Here is a 20,915-nt window from a genome sequence, read left to right on the forward strand (position 1 = left end):
GATTGGCCAGGGATCACCGATCTGCCTTACGGCGCTGCTGTGCAGCAGCGCCGTACAATGTAAACAAAGCGGATTATTTCCGCTTGTGTTTACATTTAGCCTGCGAGCCGCCATCGGCGGCCCGCAGGCTATTCACGGAGCCCCCCGCCGTGATTTGACAGGAAGCAGCCGCTCGTGCGAGCGGCTGCTTCCTGATTAATCAGCCTGCAGCTGGCGACGCAGTACTGCGTCGCTGGTCCTGCAGCTGCCACTTTGCCGACACACGGTATTAGCGTGCGGTCGGCAAGTGGTTAACATGAGTTCTCCATTTATCTGTGCAGAAGACGCGCACAAAAACAAGGGAGGACATCAAGGGACTCCAAGCACCTCATGGGGCTGGAGGAAGCCCCAGGTAAGTATAAATTGGTCCACACACGCCATCTCAGGTACACTTTAAACATTATCTGTGCTCTCTTCCTGAAGCATTGAAAAGAAAAAATGGCTCCTAACTATTAAGTGAATTAGGATACAGTATTTTCAGGAATACTTTTACAGTGTCCCTGTGATGGGGCGAAATAAAAAATGTATACATACCTGGGGCTTCCTCCAGCTCCCTCACCTCCGTCCTCCGCTGCCTGCAGCCTCCGCAACTGGCCCCGGTAAGGCGTCCAATTGGGGCCAGTCAGCGCAGATTCAGTCCTGCTGTGTATGCTCCCCCATCGTGCTCCTGTGGCCGGGAGCGCTCTGCGCCTGCGCAGCACTACTGTGCAGGGGCAGAACGCCACGTGGGCACGCCCGCGGAAGTGCCACGCATGTGTAGTATACCCTGGACTAGAGGACTTTCCGGGGCAATTTGTGGAGGACGGCAGCAAGGGAGCGATCAGGCCGGAGAGGGCTGGGGGAAGCCCTAGGTATGAATAAATTTTCTCTCCTGCCCCATCTCAGGTTCTCTTTAAGTGCTTGAGTATGAATTTCTGATATAGTAAACTACTTTAGCCGGTTCCTTTGGAGTGCACTATAAAGGGATTCTACTGTAGTAAACACGAGGAGTTTTAGGAGAGCGAGTCACTGTTATCTGTGTGGTGATACTGTGTTCAACAATAAAACAGTCATGTAGGAGTTGTCTGTGGCCAGTGGTGAGTGGGAGCCTCTCTGTGAAGGCCGCCTGCAGCAGTTTTCCATGGAACATCGAGTGTATCGTGCTGCACATCCTAAACTCTCATTATTTATTAACTTTACTGCATGCGGCTGCTTCAATCTCACTGGAGGCCGCCTCTGAGGTATACATCTATTCTGCAAAAAGCAAGTGTATGTTTGGCCTGAGGCTCTGGGGGTGGGAGGTAGAGGTGGAATTAATCATATTGCCTTGCAGAGAGGCGCTGGGTCAGGGACAGCCACTGCTCATCCAATCAGCTTTCAGACAGAGATCCTGGATGAAGGCTTGTTACAGGAGAATTCCATGGTGCAATAAATAAAAGTTCATTTTAATGGACATTTTTATCAGTTATTGGAATTAATTTTTGAAAACATTTTTTCCTTCTCTTATGAACCGTCATGTATGAATAAACAGCATGTTAGTAAGGTGGCTCGGTGTTAGAATTCTAGTTCACCCTTATTATTTATAGAAAGAAAAGAAAAAATTGCAATCGCTTTACAAATAGCTAGCATTAAAATAAAAAATGTTTCAAAAGCGCTTGAAATTCTCTGCTGGAAAATGCTGAAGAAATCACTGCCAAAAGTGCTCAGCGGTTGTGATCCCGATTCGCGATTTCTAGTGGGCCCAGCCCTTCATGGAGTTCTCATGTAAAAAAGCACAACGTTTGGTATGCAGGGGCAACCACTAGCAACAAATATAAACTCCAAAGGGTGATTAGGGTGGCGGAAAAGATCATTGGCTCAGCCCTGCCACCTCCTGATCTTCTCCTCACTGAGAGGATGAAGATGAGGGCTACTAAGATCTCGTGTGACCCCTCCCACAAGGGTAGCCTCTTCTTTGAGCTCCTCCCATTAGGCTGCTGGCATAGGTTGATCCTTGCCGGGGCTACCAGGCGTAAGAACACTTTTTTTCTCTCAGTCTGTCCAACTACTAAACTCCAGCCCCGCTTTGCCAGCACTGCAGTCCTGCAGCACCCTCACACCCTAGACTAGACTGGGTGTAAACATCCCCTGGTGCCCTACACTCTACATGTGCACAGCACAACCCTAAAGGGGCCCATACACTGGTCGATTTCAGCCATTGATCGGTCGATTCTATGGAATAGATTGATCGGAAATCAATTCTATCAGATCGATAGATTTGCGGCCGATTTCAATTGATTTCATTTGAGTTGATCTATCTGACAGGATGGAAAATCTTGGTTGATCTGCTGCTGCAACTTTTGATCAACCATACTGAAGTCGATTCCCCAATAAAGTTGATCGCTTTGTAGATTAAATCAGAATTGTTAGATGTATGGCTACCTTTAAGGGGCCCATACACTCAGCCGATTTTTGTCCGATCGATCAAAATTGATTGATCGATTGCAAATCGATTGACCAATCTATCGATTTGCGTCCGATTTTGATCGATTTCAATCGATCTGGCAGGCTGGAAAATCTAGGTCGATCTGTTGAGATTGCTTATCATTTTGCATTAGCCCTAATGGAAATCTGATGGCAAAAAATACCATCAGATCGATTTTCAATAGATTTCAAACTGAAATCTATTGGAAATCTGTTCCTAGTAAAAAATGTTCCTAAACACATCAGATAGATCAGAAATCTATCTGATGATCTATCTGCTGCTAATCTAACGAGTGTATGGCCACCTTAAAGGTGGCCATACACTGGTCGATTTGCCATCAGATTCGACCAACAGACAGATCCCTATCTGATCGAATCTGATCAGAGAGGGATCGTATGGCTACCTTTACTGCAAACAGATTGTGAACCGATTTCAGCCTGAAACCGATCACAATCTGTTGTGGTGGTGCTGCTGCCGCCGCTCCCCCCCGCCGCATACATTACCTGCTCCGCCGGCGCGACTCCCGGGTCTCTCTCCGCTCTTCTTCTCCGCTCTTCTTCTCCGCTCTGGTCTCCGGCTCCAGCATGCTTCACTTCTTCCTGCCCGGCAGGAAGTTTAAACAGTAGAGCGCCCTCTACTGTTTAAACTTCCTGCCGGGCAGGAACAAGTGAAGGCATGCCGGAGACCAGAGCGGAGAAGAGCGGAGACGAGCGGGGGCAGTCGGGCCGGCGGAGCAGGTAATGTATGCGGGCTCTATTGCGTCGGTCGTCGGGCACTCGAACGCCGCTAGCGATGCGCTCTTTACCCGCGGGCGATCGACGGTAATTTTCCGCACGGCGCGATCGACGGGACCGGACGAAATGAATCGAAATTCGGCGTGTAGCGCGAACGATTGGCAGCAGATTCGATCCCAGTGATCGAATCTGCTGTCGAAACGGCGGTAAATCGGGCCAGTGTATGGCCAGCTTTAGAGTTGCATTGGATCTAATGGTCCAATAATGCATTTAGATCGATTTCCAATACATTTTATTCTGAAATCTATTGGAAATCTGTTCCTAGTGTGTGGCACCCATCAAATAGATTCCTGTCAGATTCGACTTGATGGGCATCTGACAGAAATCTATCTGATGGGCAAATCTGCTGCAAATCTATAAGTGTATGGCCACCTTTAGATTTCTCAGTGTTGCCATATGCCACATGCTTGCTTAATTGCACACCTTTAAATTTGTAAATGAATGTATGTCTGTAAAATTTCTGTAAAATTGCAAATGCTTGTTCTTATTGATGTTGCTGTTGTCTTTGTACTGTTGCCAAAGCCATGTGAACCACAAACAATTCTGGGTGCACACAGAGTACTTGGCCAAATAAAGTCTGATTCTGATTCAGAACTATTACTCTAAACAATTATTCATTTACAAGGATGTCAGTCAGGAGACAGGAAAGTGGATCTCTGCTCACAGAAATAAGACAATATTCCTGTAGGCCAGGATGTGATATCCTATGATTTTTAAAAATTGCTTTTATTATATGGGAACATTGTAAACCTCCAAAAATTGTTGTTTGACTATCTGTTCACCACTAGACACCATTGTTTGCTGTTGCACCTTTGGAGAAAAAAAAAATCAGGTTAGAAAAAAAAAGATACAAACAGCAGTCATTTGGTTGAAGAAAAGAATACACTTCCATACAAAAGGTTTCAGACCTCTGAGTCAATTTAAAGGGAACCTTAACCCTAAAAAAATAAGTTTCACTTACCTGGGGCATCTAACAGCCCTCTGCAGCCTTCCTGTGCAGTCACGCACAGCTCCTCCGGTTCCCCGCCGCCCACATGCGCAGTACGGAGTGGCCCATCTTTAGAAGCCCGAGTGCTTCCGAAGACTCCCGAAGCCCACCCAACACATAAGAGAGCAGTCTACGATCCATGAGTCCTAGACTGGTAACGAGGGAGCCTGCGGGGGACCGTGAGGAGACTGAGAAGGTTCTATATGACTCAGAGCCTTCCCTCTCCTTAGGTCAGTATCTGTTTTTTGTTTTTCTTTTCACTTCAGACTCCTTTTAGCACAGCACACATGTTTGTTGCAGCAGTTAATTTGATCAAATGGCAAGGCTTCCGCTGTATGTAAAAAATGTGTGCTGCAGTGTGCATAGCTCACAAATGTCCCTTTTTTGGAGGGACAGTCCCTCTTTGGGAGCCAAATCCATCTGTCCCTCTTTCTTCCTCATGTGTCCCTCTTTCAGGACTGATATACAGATCTATGTATTTTTCTAATAAACAAATATTTTTAATTGACTTCAAACTTTATTCCCATCCTTTAAATTTATATATTTCTTACTTTATTTATTATGAAATAAAACTATGATGATAGAAAGGACCACTGTTGATTCAATGATAAACTACATATTTTCCGTATAAATACTTTGTGGTGTGTGTGACTAGGGGTGTGGCTAAGGGTGTGACAGGGGCATGTCTTAAAGTATCCCTCTTTCTTAACTCAAAACGTTGGGAGATTTGAGTGTGTTGTGCACTGCAGCTGTGAAAGAATCACTATTGCATAGTGGATGGCTAGCTACAAGGCTGGATTTAGACTTTGTCCACCCCTGGGCAGTTTTTGTGGCTCCCCTTCCATGTGCAGCACCATTCTCCCATTCTATGTGCAGCCCCCTCTTCTGTGTGCTGCATCCACATACTTTAACCCTTCTCTGTTTCCCGTAGTTCCCTTTGGCAGCAGCCCCCTCTTCTATGCGTTGCTTTCCCCCTGCAGCCTCCCTGTTCCATTTACAGCTCTCTCTTCCATATGCAGTACGTGCTCTAGGATCCAGCCTTTGTGTCATTTCCAGAAACTCGGCCCTGGCCAGCTATACCCCCATGATGCTGATCAGGAACATATTGGTAAACCTTCTGCAACCAATAAACAAAAAGTTCCTCTTTCTAACAAAAAGGGATGCATCATTTTCACCTGGGGCAAAAGGAGGGTTCAGAAATTGTACTGATAAAGACAGTGGCGTAGCTAACGAGCTATGGGCCCCGGTGCAAATTTTGCATTGTCCCCCCCCCCCCCCCCCAAGCATGCTATACATAGCAATTGATATGGTTCTCCAAAACCAATAAAGCAAAACCACAGTGTCAGAAGTGCAAGAAGATGGGGAACAGTTTGTTAATGATTACTACTATTCAAAGCATCTATAGAAGTGAATGTTATCAGCACAGGGCCAATAAAGAGCTAATACTGTGGTTGAGGGAGGGCCCTATGGGGCCCCTCTGCCCCAAGGGCCCCGATGCGGTTGCTACCTCTGCACCCCCTATTGCTACACCCCTGGATAAAGAATAAATGACAAAACCTGTTACACAAGGAGGAAACGTTCTCAACTTTTATTGTTCTTACTTGAAGTGCAGCATTCAGACACATGATTTTTATATGCTTTTAAATCATTAAATTATTCATGTAAAAAAGTAAATGTTTCACAAAATAAAAGAAAGGACAATATCTGCTGTAACAATATACTATAGATTGTATATAGATTCTCTCTCTCTCTTACTGTTCACTCAGACATCCCACCTACCACACCCCATTACATACCTCATACATCCTCCATATACTCCCCCCCCCCAAAAAAAAAAAAAAACTCGGACACTTCTAGGTCCTCTCCTCCTCCTTACAAAGCACAAAGAGGTATACGGAAGTCTGAAAACACTCCTCTCCCAAATCCGTTTCATAACAACCCAACAAGTAGCATCAGACCTTTCAGTCACATCATCTTCTCCTATCCAAACTCTATTATTTAGAAATGCTATAATATCCTTTTTCCATTCTCCAAGGGAGAGTGGTTCCAGATTTTTCCATTTTTTTTTTAATAAAAAGCTTCCTAGCTAAGCTTGCCTCCAAATCTACCAATAGTTTTTGCTCAGGACCACCTTCTGCTTCTTTAATCCCAAAGATTGCCCAGTTTACATCTAATGTAACCCAGGGATTAAGTACCTGGAGCAAAATTCCTCCACCCCTTTCCAGAAGCCCTCCACCACAGGGCAGCTCCACATCATATGCAAGAAGGTACCTGAATCCCGTCCGCAGTTCCAGCAGGTTTCATCGACAGCTAAGCCGTATCTGAACATACGAACTGGCGACAGGTACCATCTGGCTATTAATTTATATTGGGCAAGCTGAATATAGGTGTCCGATATACTCCAGATTTTTTTAAAAACTCTAGCCCATAATTCTCCATTCATTTTAGTTCCTTCAAATTTTTCCCAACTGTCACAGAATTGTGACAATGTTTGAGAGAGTCCTCGGTGGCCTTTGTTTTAATAGGAACCATCTTTCAAAATTGTTTACGTTGTTGCTAATAACACCCTCTTTTCTCTCCAAATTCTTCCAATAACTCTTTAGTTGTACAGCAACGAAATAATTAATTTTATGGGAATCAAGTAAGGGAGAGATAGCTAGACCACTATTACCTACTAAGTCTATAAGTCTCATATCCATAGGAAGATGATTAGCCTTACACCAAGTGTCTCTCTCTCTCTCCCTCTCTCTCTCTCTCTCTCTCTCTCTCTCTCTCTCTCTCTCTCTCTCTCTCTCTCTCTCTCTCTCGGCTGAGTTGAGGAAGCGGAGCTGAGGATCTATTGGCTAGTTCATCAGAATTTTTTTTTTTTTTATAAAACATTTTTTTGCATAATTAATGTAAAATTATAAAATAAATAAACACACACACACACACACACACACACACACACACTTCCTTTAGCAGTATTTCAGCATTTCAGAGAATTTTGGCGCCTTTCCCCATTATGAGCTGTCGCCTTATCTTGTCTCATAAAATATGATGTCTGATACTAGTTTAGATAAAGCACGGGAGTGCGTCAGAATATTCCCCACCTCACTTGCGCAGATCTGTTGTTGCACAACTCGGGAGAACTGGCTGGATTGGAAAAACATCTCATTTGCAGAACTGACAGCTGCAGACTCCCTCGCATGCTCATCGAGCTTAGGATTCTATACATTATTAAGTGCTTTCTGCCTGCCTCTCCATCCCCCGACAACGCTGGCTCCAACTTAAAAACGAATAGAAAATTAATGTCACATAATATCACTTATTAAGCAGTTCCTGAAGAAATAATTTCCTCTTATCAGTATTCAGTCCACATGGTGCTGACACCCCGAAAGCTCACACAATCAGGTTTATTCATGCAGGGAAGTGTTAAGGGGGGATTGGAACAGAGGCAGAACCTGATTACAGCAAAGTCCCTGTTATCTGGAACTCAGGTAATCGTAAGTCTCAACTAGTCCAATAAAACCACTGTAAACCGAGCCTAAGGGCCCTTTCACATCGGGGCGGTACGGTATTTTTACCGCACCCCACCGCCAGGCAATGAAAGTCTATGGAGACTTTCATACTGCCACGTTGATGTTTTCTCCGCATCCCCGACGCAGGGCCAGAACTACATTACTGCGCGGCCTCTGCGTCGAGCTGCGGCAATCTGTGTCGGGCTGGAAGTCATGTTAGTCTATGGTGATGCATAGATTTTTGACGGATGCAATGTCGCACCGCAGCTCTGCTGCCAGTTTACAGTGTGAACCTGGCCTAAAGGTACAAACAGGGTTCAAAAAGGAGAACACCAGACACTCATACACTAATAGCAGAGGAGAAATTTCAGGATACAAGGAAATCCATTTGTAATAATAATAGGCTTGCCTGGCACATGGCTAGCAATGCTGTCATATTTCTGTCCCCAGAGTGGTTGGATCCTTTATGAGGGACAGGCAGTATTGCAGTGACAGATGCTGAACTGACCTGGTAAGCGCAGTCTTCATGTCATTCTCGGAAGATGTTTGGCTGCTGTGGTAGAAAGAGCCTTGTCCTTCCTTGTGGTCAGGAATATGTGCAGTGAATCTGGGGGCAGACGCTGATCTCTTACACTCGTCAGTCTGGCCAATGTTCTCTTCTGGAAGAGCTAATCAAACATAAATCTCTTTAAATGACAAAAATACAGTCCCAAAATATAAGTGACCTTTGAGCTTGTCATAACTGTAATGTTTTAATTTGGAAAATATGAAGACTCTAGCGTAGGTCAGCACAGGAATACAGATGTTTCCTAACCCCATCACAGAAATAGCCATTGTCCTTCAATACAGGTCATTTTGGCGCATGCACACTGCGCCAGGTTGGGTGCCTGCTAGAAAATCACTGTAATTTGGATGCAGGCAATGTCTTCCCCAAGATTATCTAACGCAGTGAAAGCCGTGTTTTGGCTTCTCCCTGTGCCCAAAATGCAGAACATATGTACTAATTTCTTTCCCTCGGTAACAAGTACTGCTATTTTATAAGAAGTATTACTATCCTCTCCAAACCTACCCACACGCACAACCCTCCCCCCCCCCCCCCCTTCCCCCATTCCTTACTTATAGCATTACTGCCTCTCTACTTCAAGCTAAGTTTCCACACATGCAATAATTGTCGCCCACATGGCTGGGTTTATACTTTTTACGCCCCTAGGCCAAGTATATTGGGGCTCCCCTTCCAAGTGCACCAGCACCCCTCCCATTCCATGTGGGGCTGCCTCTTCCATCTGTATCATCCCTGTACTGTAGCACCTCTCTTGGACATCAGTTTCCCTTTTCATGTGTTGCTCCCCATTTTCAGCCTTTTCTTTCATATGTAGCAACCCCATTTCCTGTCCAGGTGCCTCCTGGGGCTGCTGCCACCAAAGGTCTAGGCCTTTGTGGCCTTTTGCAGAAATATGGCCCTGTTCGCCCGTCAGGGATCAGGAAACGTTTGCTCATGCAAAAAAATCAGGGACCGATGCTGTACAGACGCACCTTAACCTTCAGGCTAGCGATGCATTCTGTTGCTATTTGGTAATGATAAGCACATGGCGGAACAGTTTCCTGCAGGTGGAGGGAATGAAAATTGCATTGTGAACAGTCCAGCTCTGGCGTTGGGATGGTTAAGGAACCGGCACAATGGACCCTTAACAACGCTCAAGCAAGATTGATTGGGCGGCCTCTGTACCAGGGCTGTGGAGTCGGAGCAATTTTGGGTACCTGAAGTCGGAGTCGGTCGGCAGGGCTGTGGAGTCGGAGCAATTTTGGGTACCCGGAGTCGGAGTCAGTGATTTCATTAACTGAGGAGTCGGGAGTCGGATGATTTTGCACAAAATCCACAGCCCTGGTAAGTATTAGACTAAGGAGTCGGAGTCGAGGAGTCAGAGCCATTTTGGGTACCCGGAGTCGGAGTTGGAGGTTTCATAAACTGAGGAGTCGGAGTTGGAGTCGGAAGATTTTTGTACCGACTCCACAGCCCTGTCGGTCGGTTCAATAAAGTGAGGAGTCAGTCGGATGATTTTTGAACCAAATCCGTAGTCTTGGTAAAAAATTAGACTAAGGAGTTGGAGTCGGAGCAATTTTGGGTGCCTGGAGTCGGAGGTTTTATAAAATGAAGAGTCAGATGATTTTTGTACCGACTTCACAGCCCTGCTCTGTACACTCACTTGATTATCCGCTGAAATAGTAGTTATCGGCCGTTTCAACCGACAATTATCTCGTGTGTACATACCTTCACTTATATAAAACAAACATTTCCATTTCATTCCCCTTTAAAGAGACACTGAAGCCCTCGTTTTGCGGTGGGGACGCGGCGGTTTACTTGTCATGAGAGCACTGAAGCGAATTATAAGGTAAAGTGGGCAAAATGAGTTCGCTTCGGTGTCTCTTTAAACAAGTATAGCCATATTTCCATTTCCTTTCCTAGTAACATATAGTTTACCTTCCTCTTCATCCAATAACAAGCATTGTCAGCCCCCTATAACAAGCATAGCCATTTCCTTCCCAATCATCCCCCCTATAACAAGTAAAATAATTTCCTCCTCCATGCCCACATTAAGTTCTTTTATTTCTCACTTATGCCCCATCACCAAAAAGTGTAATCATCACTCCCTCTCCCACAAGTGTGCCCCCCTCCTTGCTGCAGTGTTTGAATGCTGCTAGGTAGGACCTGGCAGAGTATAGTTACATGTAAAGCCCAATCTACACAATACAATTCTTTGTGCGATTCGATTACGGTTCTATATACGATCCAATTAAATCCGACATGTCCGATCGGGATTAGAGAGCCCTACCCCTTGCATTTTCCCTAATTTTGCTTTAATTGTTATTTGACGTGATGTGATGGAGATAACACATGATGGAGGGAAAGAGAAGGTGCCACAGTGCAGCAATACGTAATATACATCATATAGTCCTCCCTTGTGCCAATGTACACTGCAGAATGGGGAGGAGGGGAGCACAGACAACAGAGGGGCAACTACAAGCCAAAAAAGTTCAAAATACTTTGACTTTAATATGGAAAATGTACCTGTAAGTTCACCCAATTTCTATTAGCTTCGTCAGAATTAAAGGGGATCCTTTACCTTAAAAAAAAAAAAAAAAAAAAAAAAAAAAAAAAAACTTACCTGGGCCTTCTGCCGGCCCCCTGCAGACGTCCTGTGCCGAGCCGGTCCTCAAGGATTGCCATGCTTCTGGTGTGCCACACACGTCACCGAGAGCGTCCCACGCAGGCGCAGTTCGAAAAAACTTGTTGCGCGGGACTTTCATGCCAGCCAGTGTGATAACGCGTAGCGGCCGGCGTGATGAAGCGTAACGTGTAGAGATGGGAAGTTCGGATCTTTTCAATGATCCGGATGATTTGAATCGGATCATTGAAAAGATCCGGATCTTCGATCCGAATCTCGGATCATTTTACTACCGAAGCATTCGGGGTGAAATGACTAGCAGGACAGGTCTTTCCCTGCTGTGGACAGGAGAAGGGGAGGGGGGTGGACACACAGAGAAGGGGAGAAGATGGACAGAGGGCAGGGAGTGGACAGAGAAGGGAGGAGGGACGAGCAGAGAGCAGAAATGTTTGTGCACACAATACCCACATGCTGCAATCATATGCTTTACATGTATTTCACCCATATGCTCATCTGTGTACTTTGACTGCAAATGTCGCACAGTGAAGGAAAGCATTCCCAGAAGATAAGTGCAGCTGTTTAGAGCGAGTGCAGGAGGAAGGATCATATTGCGCTGCAATCACAGTGCCTACAAAGTTACTGAGCTGTGCTGAGCTGAGCCAAAAGTTTCCAATGTGATCACTGTGCACAACTACGGAACAGCCAGCCAGCCTATAATGAGCAGCACATTGCAGTCAGTATGTGTGCTCTACACATATCTGGCAGTGGCACCCGCGTACATTTGAATACGGCGCTGGTAGACTTGGGCGCAGGATCCAGCTGTTAAATGGCTGGTCCTGCTTCTGCACAAGTCCGGGGCGTTTTAATTACTATTCCCCCTCCAGGCCGACATGGATAGTGGGGGAATGAAATAATTCGGCTTCCAGCGATTGCTGGAGGCCGAATTATTGTGTTTTTTAAGCAACTTCGGCTCCGTCTTCTGACGGAGCCGACCTTCCTCACTGAGCGCCGCTATAGACTGATTCCCATTACAGTCTATGGCGGCGCTGGCTGCGCCCAAATCTAGCAGCGCTGAAAAGCACTGCTCCGGTGGCACCCATGTACCCTCTACCTGTCCCTGCAAGGCTGCCTCCCATCCAACAGAGCGATCCATCTCAGCTCTGCTTCCAGGACCCCGCTGCCCGCTGAGAGGGGGCGTGTCGCTTCTGGCCCCGCCCCTTTTCCGATCCGAATCACTCATTTTGATGATTTGGATGATCGACTCATAAAATAGATTCGGATCAAAGATCCGAATCGTTCATGATCCGGACAACACTAGTAACGTGCTCGGTGGGGACTTGTGCTGGCAACTTCAGGCCAAAGTCACCAATTAACGAAGTCGCCAGAGGAACAGATAAAGAAAACATGGGAAGGGTGAATGTACAGGCAGACTCCATGTAACAGCCTTCCTAAAGAAACTGTGTATGGTAGAGACGTCAAAGAAAAACCTGCAGAACTGTGTGTTAGAAGGTGAGGGGGCAGGGAGAGAGGCAGCTCTGCCTGAATGCATATCTTCAGGAATGACCAGTGAGTTGATGTAAATGTTTTGCTAAGTTTATGCAGCTTAAAAATTGACAATTAAATGCAGCAGAACCTCAGAATTATTAGCATTTAATTCCCCCCCCCCCCCTACTGATCTTGTTACAGTGCTAGGAATCAGCAGCAGACTAGACTATTCATACTCAGAAGTGTTCATACAAGGTGAGATTCTTTAATAAAATATTCACTGTGCTTTCAGAAGGGCTGCAATGTGTCACAGACACATAGAGAAAGATGGCGCATTGTGATTTCAACCCCACTTACAGTGTACTTGAACCTAGAATACTTTTGCAAACAAAAGCTTTGTGTGAATTCTCCTCATAAAGAAAGTTCCAGACATACCTTTTGTTTGCCTCTGTTTTCAGATCATAAAGACATTTTTCACTGTCTCTATAGTTAAGAGCTGTGTCTGTGACGATGCTGTCTCTCTATAGTAATAACCAACCTGAACTCAGAACTTCCTCTCTGCTCTAAAAGATAAGTAACACACTCTCTCATACACTTGTGCAGACAAGGTCCTCCAGCACCCAAGGCTGAGACACCAAAGTGCGCCCCCCTATCCCTCCCACCCCAGCAGTCCCACACTGATTGCTATTAGACTAAGAGGTGCCCCCAGGGCCACCAACACCTTCATCTATAGTTATCTAGCTTGCAGTCACTGCCATGTATCCCCTTTTCTTATTTCTCTCGGCTTCAAACACAATAGGGGAATGATAGCTGTATGAGTTGTGCGCCCGCTCCTACACTGCGCCCTGAGGCTGGAGCCTCTCTTGCCTTGGCCTCGGCCTGGCCCTGCACTTGTGCATGCGCAGTGCGGACTACCTCTTCAGGCTCCTAAAGCCTCCTGCAGCAGAAGAGAGAGCAGACTCCGACCCATTGATCGCAGACTGCTAACAGGAGCCAGGGCTTGAACGCGGGGACCGTAGGAGGAACGGGGAGGCTCTAGAGGACCCAGAGCCTTCCCTCTCCATAGGTGAGTATTTGTGTTTTTTTTGTGGTTTTTATGCATCAGGCTCCCTTTAAAGAAAAACATTTCTTTGCTACAGCTGATACAAATCATGCAATAAATCTGTAGTGTGTCTACTTCTTGCTTTCATGGAAGCAGACATATTGCTAACATCCTGTGTTTACAGATTAGCTGCTTTGCCATGGTAGAGCGGATTCCAGAGCGGACACAGCTAAAATATCAAATTACAGTTGTGATTAGTCACAGATGAGGGGGAATTAGACAGGCTAAACTGTCTAAATACATACATGGTGCATTTATCTGTCTTCCCTCAGTCCTGTGCTAGATTTCAGGTCCACATTTTTTGCAATGATTCGTCAAATGTCAGAACTGAAGTTGAAGTCAAATTCTGAATCAATGAAGCAGTGAGTCAACATTGTCACAGACACAGTAGCTCCCAAGTGTCCCTTTTTTCCTTAAAGGAATACTGTAGGGAGGTCGGGGGAAAATGAGTTGAACTTACCCGGGGCTTCTAATGGTCCCCCGCAGACATCCTGTGCCCGCGCAGCCACTCACCGATGCTCTGGCCCCGCCTCCGGTTCACTTCTGGAATTTCAGACTTTAAAGTCTGAAAACCACTGGGCCTGCGTTGCCGTGTCCTTGCTTCTTCTGGGCCTGCGCAGTACACTCCTGGTGCTATCAGCGGGAGTGAGGATACGGCAACGCAGGCGCAGTGGTTTTCAGACTTTAAAGTCTGAAATTCCAGAAGTGAACCGGAGGCGGGGCTGGAGCATCGGTGAGTGGCTGCGCGGGCACAGGATGTCTGTGGGGGACCATTAGAAGCCCCGGGTAACTTCAACTCATTTTCCCCTGACCCCCCCTACAGTGTCCCTTTAATTTGTCTCTCTTTCAGGACTTATGTACAGATATGTGTAAATGTATTTTTCTACTAATATATGTGTTTAATTGAAACGTTATTCCCATCATTTAAATTGTTATATTTCTTATTTTAAAGAGAATCTGTACTTTCCGATTTGTACTATAAAAAACATACCAATTAAGTCACTGTGTTCTCCTGGATCCCTCTTTGCCGCTTACTGCCGTGATCCTGGCTTTTAATCGCCAGTTTTAGGCAGTGTTTTCAAACAAAAAACATGGCCGCTAACCAGGAAGTGATGTATATGTATATACAGTATATATATCATGTTACAGTATACTACAAGTTTTATTACATAGTGAATTTTCTGCACTTCAGTCAGAGATTCTCACAGATTCTCAGCATGGGCAGCTCCCTTCCCCCCCTCAGACAAGCAGAGATTGAGAGCAGATACCTGTCTGTGAGGGATAAACAAAGCACACACACAGAGCCTGCAGGGGGCGTGCATAACTTCTCCCTATCACAGCAGAGGCAGTGCATTCCGCTCTGGGTCCACAAAGCTTGCAAAGAAAAGATTAGATATATTACAGAGACAGTGCAACTAGAAAAGGCTGCTGTAATCCAGACCACATTAGAACAGGTATAGGAATTTATAGGATAGAAGAAATAAGGCTAAAACTTTTGTTACAGAGTCTCTTTAAAATGTTTAAATAAATTGAAATGAATGATGATATGAAGGACCAGTGAAGTATGATATATAAAACTGCATATTTTGCTTTTGAATTGTTTGTCAAATGTGTGACTAAGGGTGTGGTGAAGGCGTGGCTAGGGGTGCATCAGGGGCGTGTCTTTAAGTGTCACTCTTTCTTATCCCCAAACATTGGGAGGTATGCAGCGCTTCACTATAGAGACAGTGAAAATGTCTTCATGCTGTAAGGGAAATGCACCAACAAAAGGTATGCCTGGAGCTGTTTGTGTGAGGAGAACACACACATGGCTTTTAGGTGCAAAAGTGCTTGTGGTAGACTGTAAGTGGGTTTGTAATTACAATATACTTCCTCTATGTTACTGTGACACATTGCAGCCCTACTGCAAACACAATGGAGGCGGTGGCTAGTGATAAGTCTATACAGCACTCGACCATGCAGGGATTGAGTCCTGATCCCAGTGGACAACAGTATTTGTAAATGTGTATGAGACTTAACCCTTTAACAGTCAATTTATTTAGAGGCTTGCAAGTTCTCCGGCACATTTTTTGATTTATTATTTGTTACATTTGCCTGCTTCTAATTAGTACTGCTGTTATGGGTATTAATGGCTACTTGTCACTAGGGGGCAGTGTGAGGCAATAACAGAGGATTTCTGCTTTCAGTTTCTATATTTTCTGTTAGTAGAGAGAGCAAAGCATTCCAAGAATTTACAGCACAACGAGTTCTGCCGACTGAGGTCAAAAGCAGTGCGCTTCTCTCAAATGAGATAACTATTGAAGTTGCTAATGGGTTAAAAGGAACCCGAGGTGTGAGACCTATGGAAGCTGCCATATTTCCCGGTATTTAAACAATGAAATAACTTTCTTAACAATACCAGTTGCCTGGCTGTCCTGCTGAACTTTCTAGTCAGTAAGGTTTAAATCACACACCTGAGACAAGCATGCAGCTAATCTTGTCAGATTTAAAATAGACATCTGATCTGCTGCATGCTTGTTCAGGGTCTATGGCTTAAAGTATTAGGGCCCATTTCCACTGGAGCGGAAACCACTCCGAATCCACAGTTTCCCCACAAGCAAATCGCGAAGGGAAACTCTGCCATGGGAAACTATGCGGCCGCCAGCCGAATCGCTTACCCTAGCGATTCGGCCGACACTGCCCACAGTTTTCGTGCGGGAGGCTGCGAATCCCATAGCTTCTGAGATTCGCCTGCGTTCCCGCCGACCCGGAAGTACCGCCACGTGTCTCACTGACGCGTGCGGCACAAGTGGAAACGGGCCCTCAGATGCAGAGGATCAGCAGGAGAGCCAGATAATTGTGCATTATTTAAAAGGAAATAAACATGTCAGCCTCCATATCCCTCTCACCTCGTTTTCCCTTTAAGACCCTTTTCTACAGATGGCTGAACTGCGTGCTCAGTGAGCAGTTACCAGGCAGCAGCCAGCAGTTACCAGGCAGCAGCCAGCAGTTACCAGGCAGCAGCCAGCAGTTACCAGGCAGCAGCCAGCAGTTACCAGGCAGCAGCCAGCAGTTACCAGGCAGCAGCAAGCAGTTACCAGGCAGCAGCAAGCAGTTGTGAGAGTTTGACAGTCTTTTCACTGCCTATCAACTGCTCATGGAAAATGGCCCTAAAGGGCAACTGAAGCGAGTGGGATATGAAGGCTGCCATATTTATTTCCTTTTAAATAATGCAAATTGACTGGCTGTCCTGTTGATCCTCTGCTTCTAATACTTTTAGCCGTAGACCCTGAACAAGCCTATAGATCAGGTGTTTATGACATTATTGTCAGATTTGGCAAGATTAGCTGCATGCTTGTTTCTGGTGTTATTCAGACACTACTAGATGGATTAGCAGGGCTGCCAGAGCCTGGCAACTGGTATTGTTTAAAAGGAAATCAATATGGCAGCCTCCATATCACTCTCACTTCAGTTGTCCTTTAGGCCTCTTTTCCACGAACTGTTGATAAGCAGTGAAATGCCTCTCTAACTCTCACAACTGCTCACTGCTGCTTGGTAACTGCTCACTGCTGCCTGGTAACTGATTGCCGAGCACACAGCTCAACAGTCCATGGAAATGAGGCCTTTAAGTGAGCCTGTAGGGAAATAGCAATCCATTTAGATACTAAGGCCTCCTTTCCAGCTGGTGACAACCCACATTATAAGGTTGTATCAACGATTTGGTAGGACATCAGGAAGCAACAGTCTGTCCAGGATCCACCAATTTAGCAATGATTCATCTCACGAATGGATATCAGTAGTAAACATCATATCAGTAGTAAACATCATAAAAAAACAAACAAAACGGCAACTCTAAGTGTAAACCATTTAATATAGAGTTTTCATAGTAAAAACAGCATAAAAACAAAACTTACATACGGGCCCCATGGAATGGGAACCCCGAGAAAGTTGCTTGCGTGTATGGGTCAGCAGTAAAGGACAGTATATAAAGGTGCTGCCTGTCTCCTTCCCAAACAGTTTCGCAAACTAGCGTCATCAGGGGATTGTCCCCTGATGACGCTAGTTTGCGAAACCGGTCGGGAAGGAGACAGGCAGCACCTTTATACTGTCCTTTACTGCTGACCGATACACGCGTACAACTTTCTCGGGGTTCCCATTGCATGCGGCCCGTATGTAAGTTTAGTTTTTATGCTATTTTTTTTTATGCTGTTTTTACTATGAAAACACTATATTAAACGGTTTACACTTAGAGTTGCCGTTTGTTTTTTATGATGTTTACTACTGATATCCATTCGTAAAGGAAAAAGCAGAAAGCAATCCTGCACAAACTGCTGCACCACCGATTGTAAATGTAACAAAGCTTTATTGAACATTCTGTATAAACATCATAAAAACATTTAAAACAAATGCTGTCATCAGCAAATCACCACAATACAATGTTATGTGGTAACAAAAATCACAAATGCCTCACCCCCTGTATCAAGATGGACCCCATTGGCAGCCAAAGATAATACTCAACATGGGTTCATGGAATTGAACCCACCATTAAGTAGTGAGACCCGGGTCTAGATCAATACAGTGGCGTTCCTACCTCGGCAGGAGCGGCCCGTCCCGGGTGTCTTCATGGTGGGGGGTGACACCCGGAGTCCTGTGCTGCCGCCCCTGCCGCTGTGCTTGGCTCGCCTGGCTGTGGCCTCAATCCCTGCAGGGGCCTCGGGCTGGGCTCCGCTGGCACTTCCCCCCCCCCCCCCCGTGTTCCCTCCCATCATCAGACCAACAGATCAACGCGGCGAGCACTGTGACACAGACACCGCGGGTCCCGACTACTTTATATGCGGAAGTGACGTCACTCGTCACCTCCTGCATATGAGCCGACTCGCGCGGCTGCACAGTGTGCGCCGCTCTGTCAGCCGGGTCCCACGCTGATCTGAGGTCTCTGCTCCTGTTCGCCGCGCTGATCTGCAGGTCTGATGGGAGGAGGGAGAGAGAGAGAAACACTACCTACCACCCACTGCTACCTAAACCTTACCTACCTATCTACCTAACCACCCACCCAAACACTGCTACCTACCTACCTACCTACCTACCCACTGCTGCCTACCTACTTACCTACACCTTACCTAATCACCCACCGCTACCTATACCTTACCTACCTATCTCTTACCTACCTATCTATCTATCTAACCACCCACCCAAACACTGCTACCTACCTACCCACCCACTGCTGCCTACCTACCTACACCTTACCAACATACCTAACCACCCACCCCTACCTAAATTTTACCTACCTATCTACCTAACCACCCACCCAAACACTGCTACCTACCTACCTACGCACCCACTGCTGCCCACCTACCTAAACCTTACCAACTTACCTAACCACCCACCGCTACCTATACCTTACCTACCTATCTACCTAACCACCCACCCAAACACTGCTACCTACCTACCCACCCACTGCTGCCTACTTACCTACCTACACCTTACCAACTTCCTAACCACCCACCGCTACCTAAATCTTACCTACCTATCTACCTAACCACCCACCCAAACACTGCTACCTACCTACCCACTGCTGCCTACCTACCTAAACCTTACCAACTTACCTAACCACCCACCGCTACCTTAATCTTACCTACCTATCTACCTAACCACCAACCCAAACACTGCTACCTACCTTAAACCCCACAAACTGTTTCCTACCTACCTACCCACACACTGCTACCTACCTAAACCCAAACACTGCTACCTACCTAAACCCACATATTGCTACCCATTTATCTAACCACTCTACTACCTAACCACCCACTGCTGCCTACATACCTAAACTTACCAACCTACCTAACCACCCACCGCTACCTAAACCTTACCTACCTAACCACCCCTGCACTGCTACCTACCTACCTAAACCCACACACTGCTACGTTACTTAGCTAAAACCCCACAAACTTCTACCTACCTACCCACACACTGCTACCTACCTGCCTACTTACGCACACACTGCTACCTACATAAACCCACACACTGCTACCTATCTGCCTATCTAAAACCCCACAAGCTCCTACCTAACTACACATACACTGCTACCGGACTACCTAAACCAACACATTGCTATCTACCTGCCTAAAACCCCACAAACTGCTACCTACCTACCCAACCACCGTCTGGGGACACCCTGCTACCTATACTGGGGGTCACCTTACTACCTATACTTGGGGGGTCACCTTACTTTCTATACTGTGGACGCTTAGCACCTATACTGGGGACACCTTCCTACTTATACTGGGGACATCTTACCACCTATACTGTGGCACCTCACTACCTATACTGGGAGCTCCCTACATATTTATGTGACTTGCCGCCTATACTGGGGAGCTGGTACCCACATCTAGTTATATAGTGGAGCCCCACCCATGGCCACACCCACTTTGCCTCAGAGGAGCTCACAATCTAATCCTACCATAGTCATAGTGTAATGTCCTACCATATTATGTATTAATTTAGCTCTCACATCTCCTGCAACACTTTACAGAGTACATAGGCATGTGACTGACTGTCCTCAGAGGAGCTCACACTCTAATCCTACCATAATCATAGTGTAATGTCCTACCGTATTATTATGTATTTATATAGCACTGACATCTTCTGCAGAACTTTACAGAGTACATAGTCATGTCACTGACTGTCCTCAGAGCTTACAATCTAATCCTACCACAGTCATAGTCTAATGTCCTACAATATTATTATTATTATGTATTTATATAGCACTGACATCTTCTGCAGCACATTACAGATCACATAGTCATGTCACTGACTGTCCTCTGAGGGGCTCACAATGTAATCCTACCACTGTCTCACTGTCACGCTCACTAATTTTCATCTTTTTATTTGGGGGGGGGGGGGGGGGGGTGTCTGTGGATAATCAGCACCGGGTGTCAAATACCCTAGGTACGCCACTGGATCAATAACATGGGTAAATTCCACCTATGAAAGTCTCCTATAAACCAAGGTGAAAGGAAAAACAAAGAAAGTGCTTGGATGTGCCAATATGCTCATGAAACATGAGAAATGATAAGTATAGTCATGTATGAACAGTGCATGTAGGGATCAGGAATACCTGTGTGTTAAGGGATATACATCTTGATACAGGGGGTGAGGCATTTGTGATTTTTGTTCCCACATAACATTGTATTGTGGTGATTTGCTGATGACAGCATTTGTTTTAAATGTTTTTATGATGTTTATACAGAATGTTCAATAAAGCTTTGTTATATTTACAATCGGTGGTGCAGCAGTTTGTGCAGGATTGCTTTCTGCGTTTTCCTTTATGAGATCTTCCTTTGATCTTGTGGCTAGCACACCGTGTATGTACATATTTAATATTTGGAGTGCGGATACTATCATTTTTACTATACACTGAT

At 45.7% G+C, this 20,915-nt stretch overlaps 1 protein-coding gene across 3 annotated transcripts in view; it reads right to left on the bottom strand.

Annotated features, from left to right (window-relative positions):
- Nucleotides 1–20,915, bottom strand: part of LMNTD1 (lamin tail domain containing 1) — a 249,695-nt gene that overhangs the window by 59,154 nt on the left and 169,626 nt on the right. For all 3 annotated transcript variants that reach the window (XM_068277587.1, XM_068277585.1, XM_068277586.1), the window contains exon 11: nucleotides 8,273–8,432. In XM_068277587.1, coding sequence (XP_068133688.1) covers nucleotides 8,273–8,432 — 160 coding nt within the window. The remainder of the gene's footprint in view (nucleotides 1–8,272; nucleotides 8,433–20,915) is intronic.

This window comes from Hyperolius riggenbachi, chromosome 3 (assembly GCF_040937935.1).
Source record: "Hyperolius riggenbachi isolate aHypRig1 chromosome 3, aHypRig1.pri, whole genome shotgun sequence".
Classification (NCBI taxonomy): Eukaryota; Metazoa; Chordata; class Amphibia; order Anura; family Hyperoliidae; genus Hyperolius; species Hyperolius riggenbachi.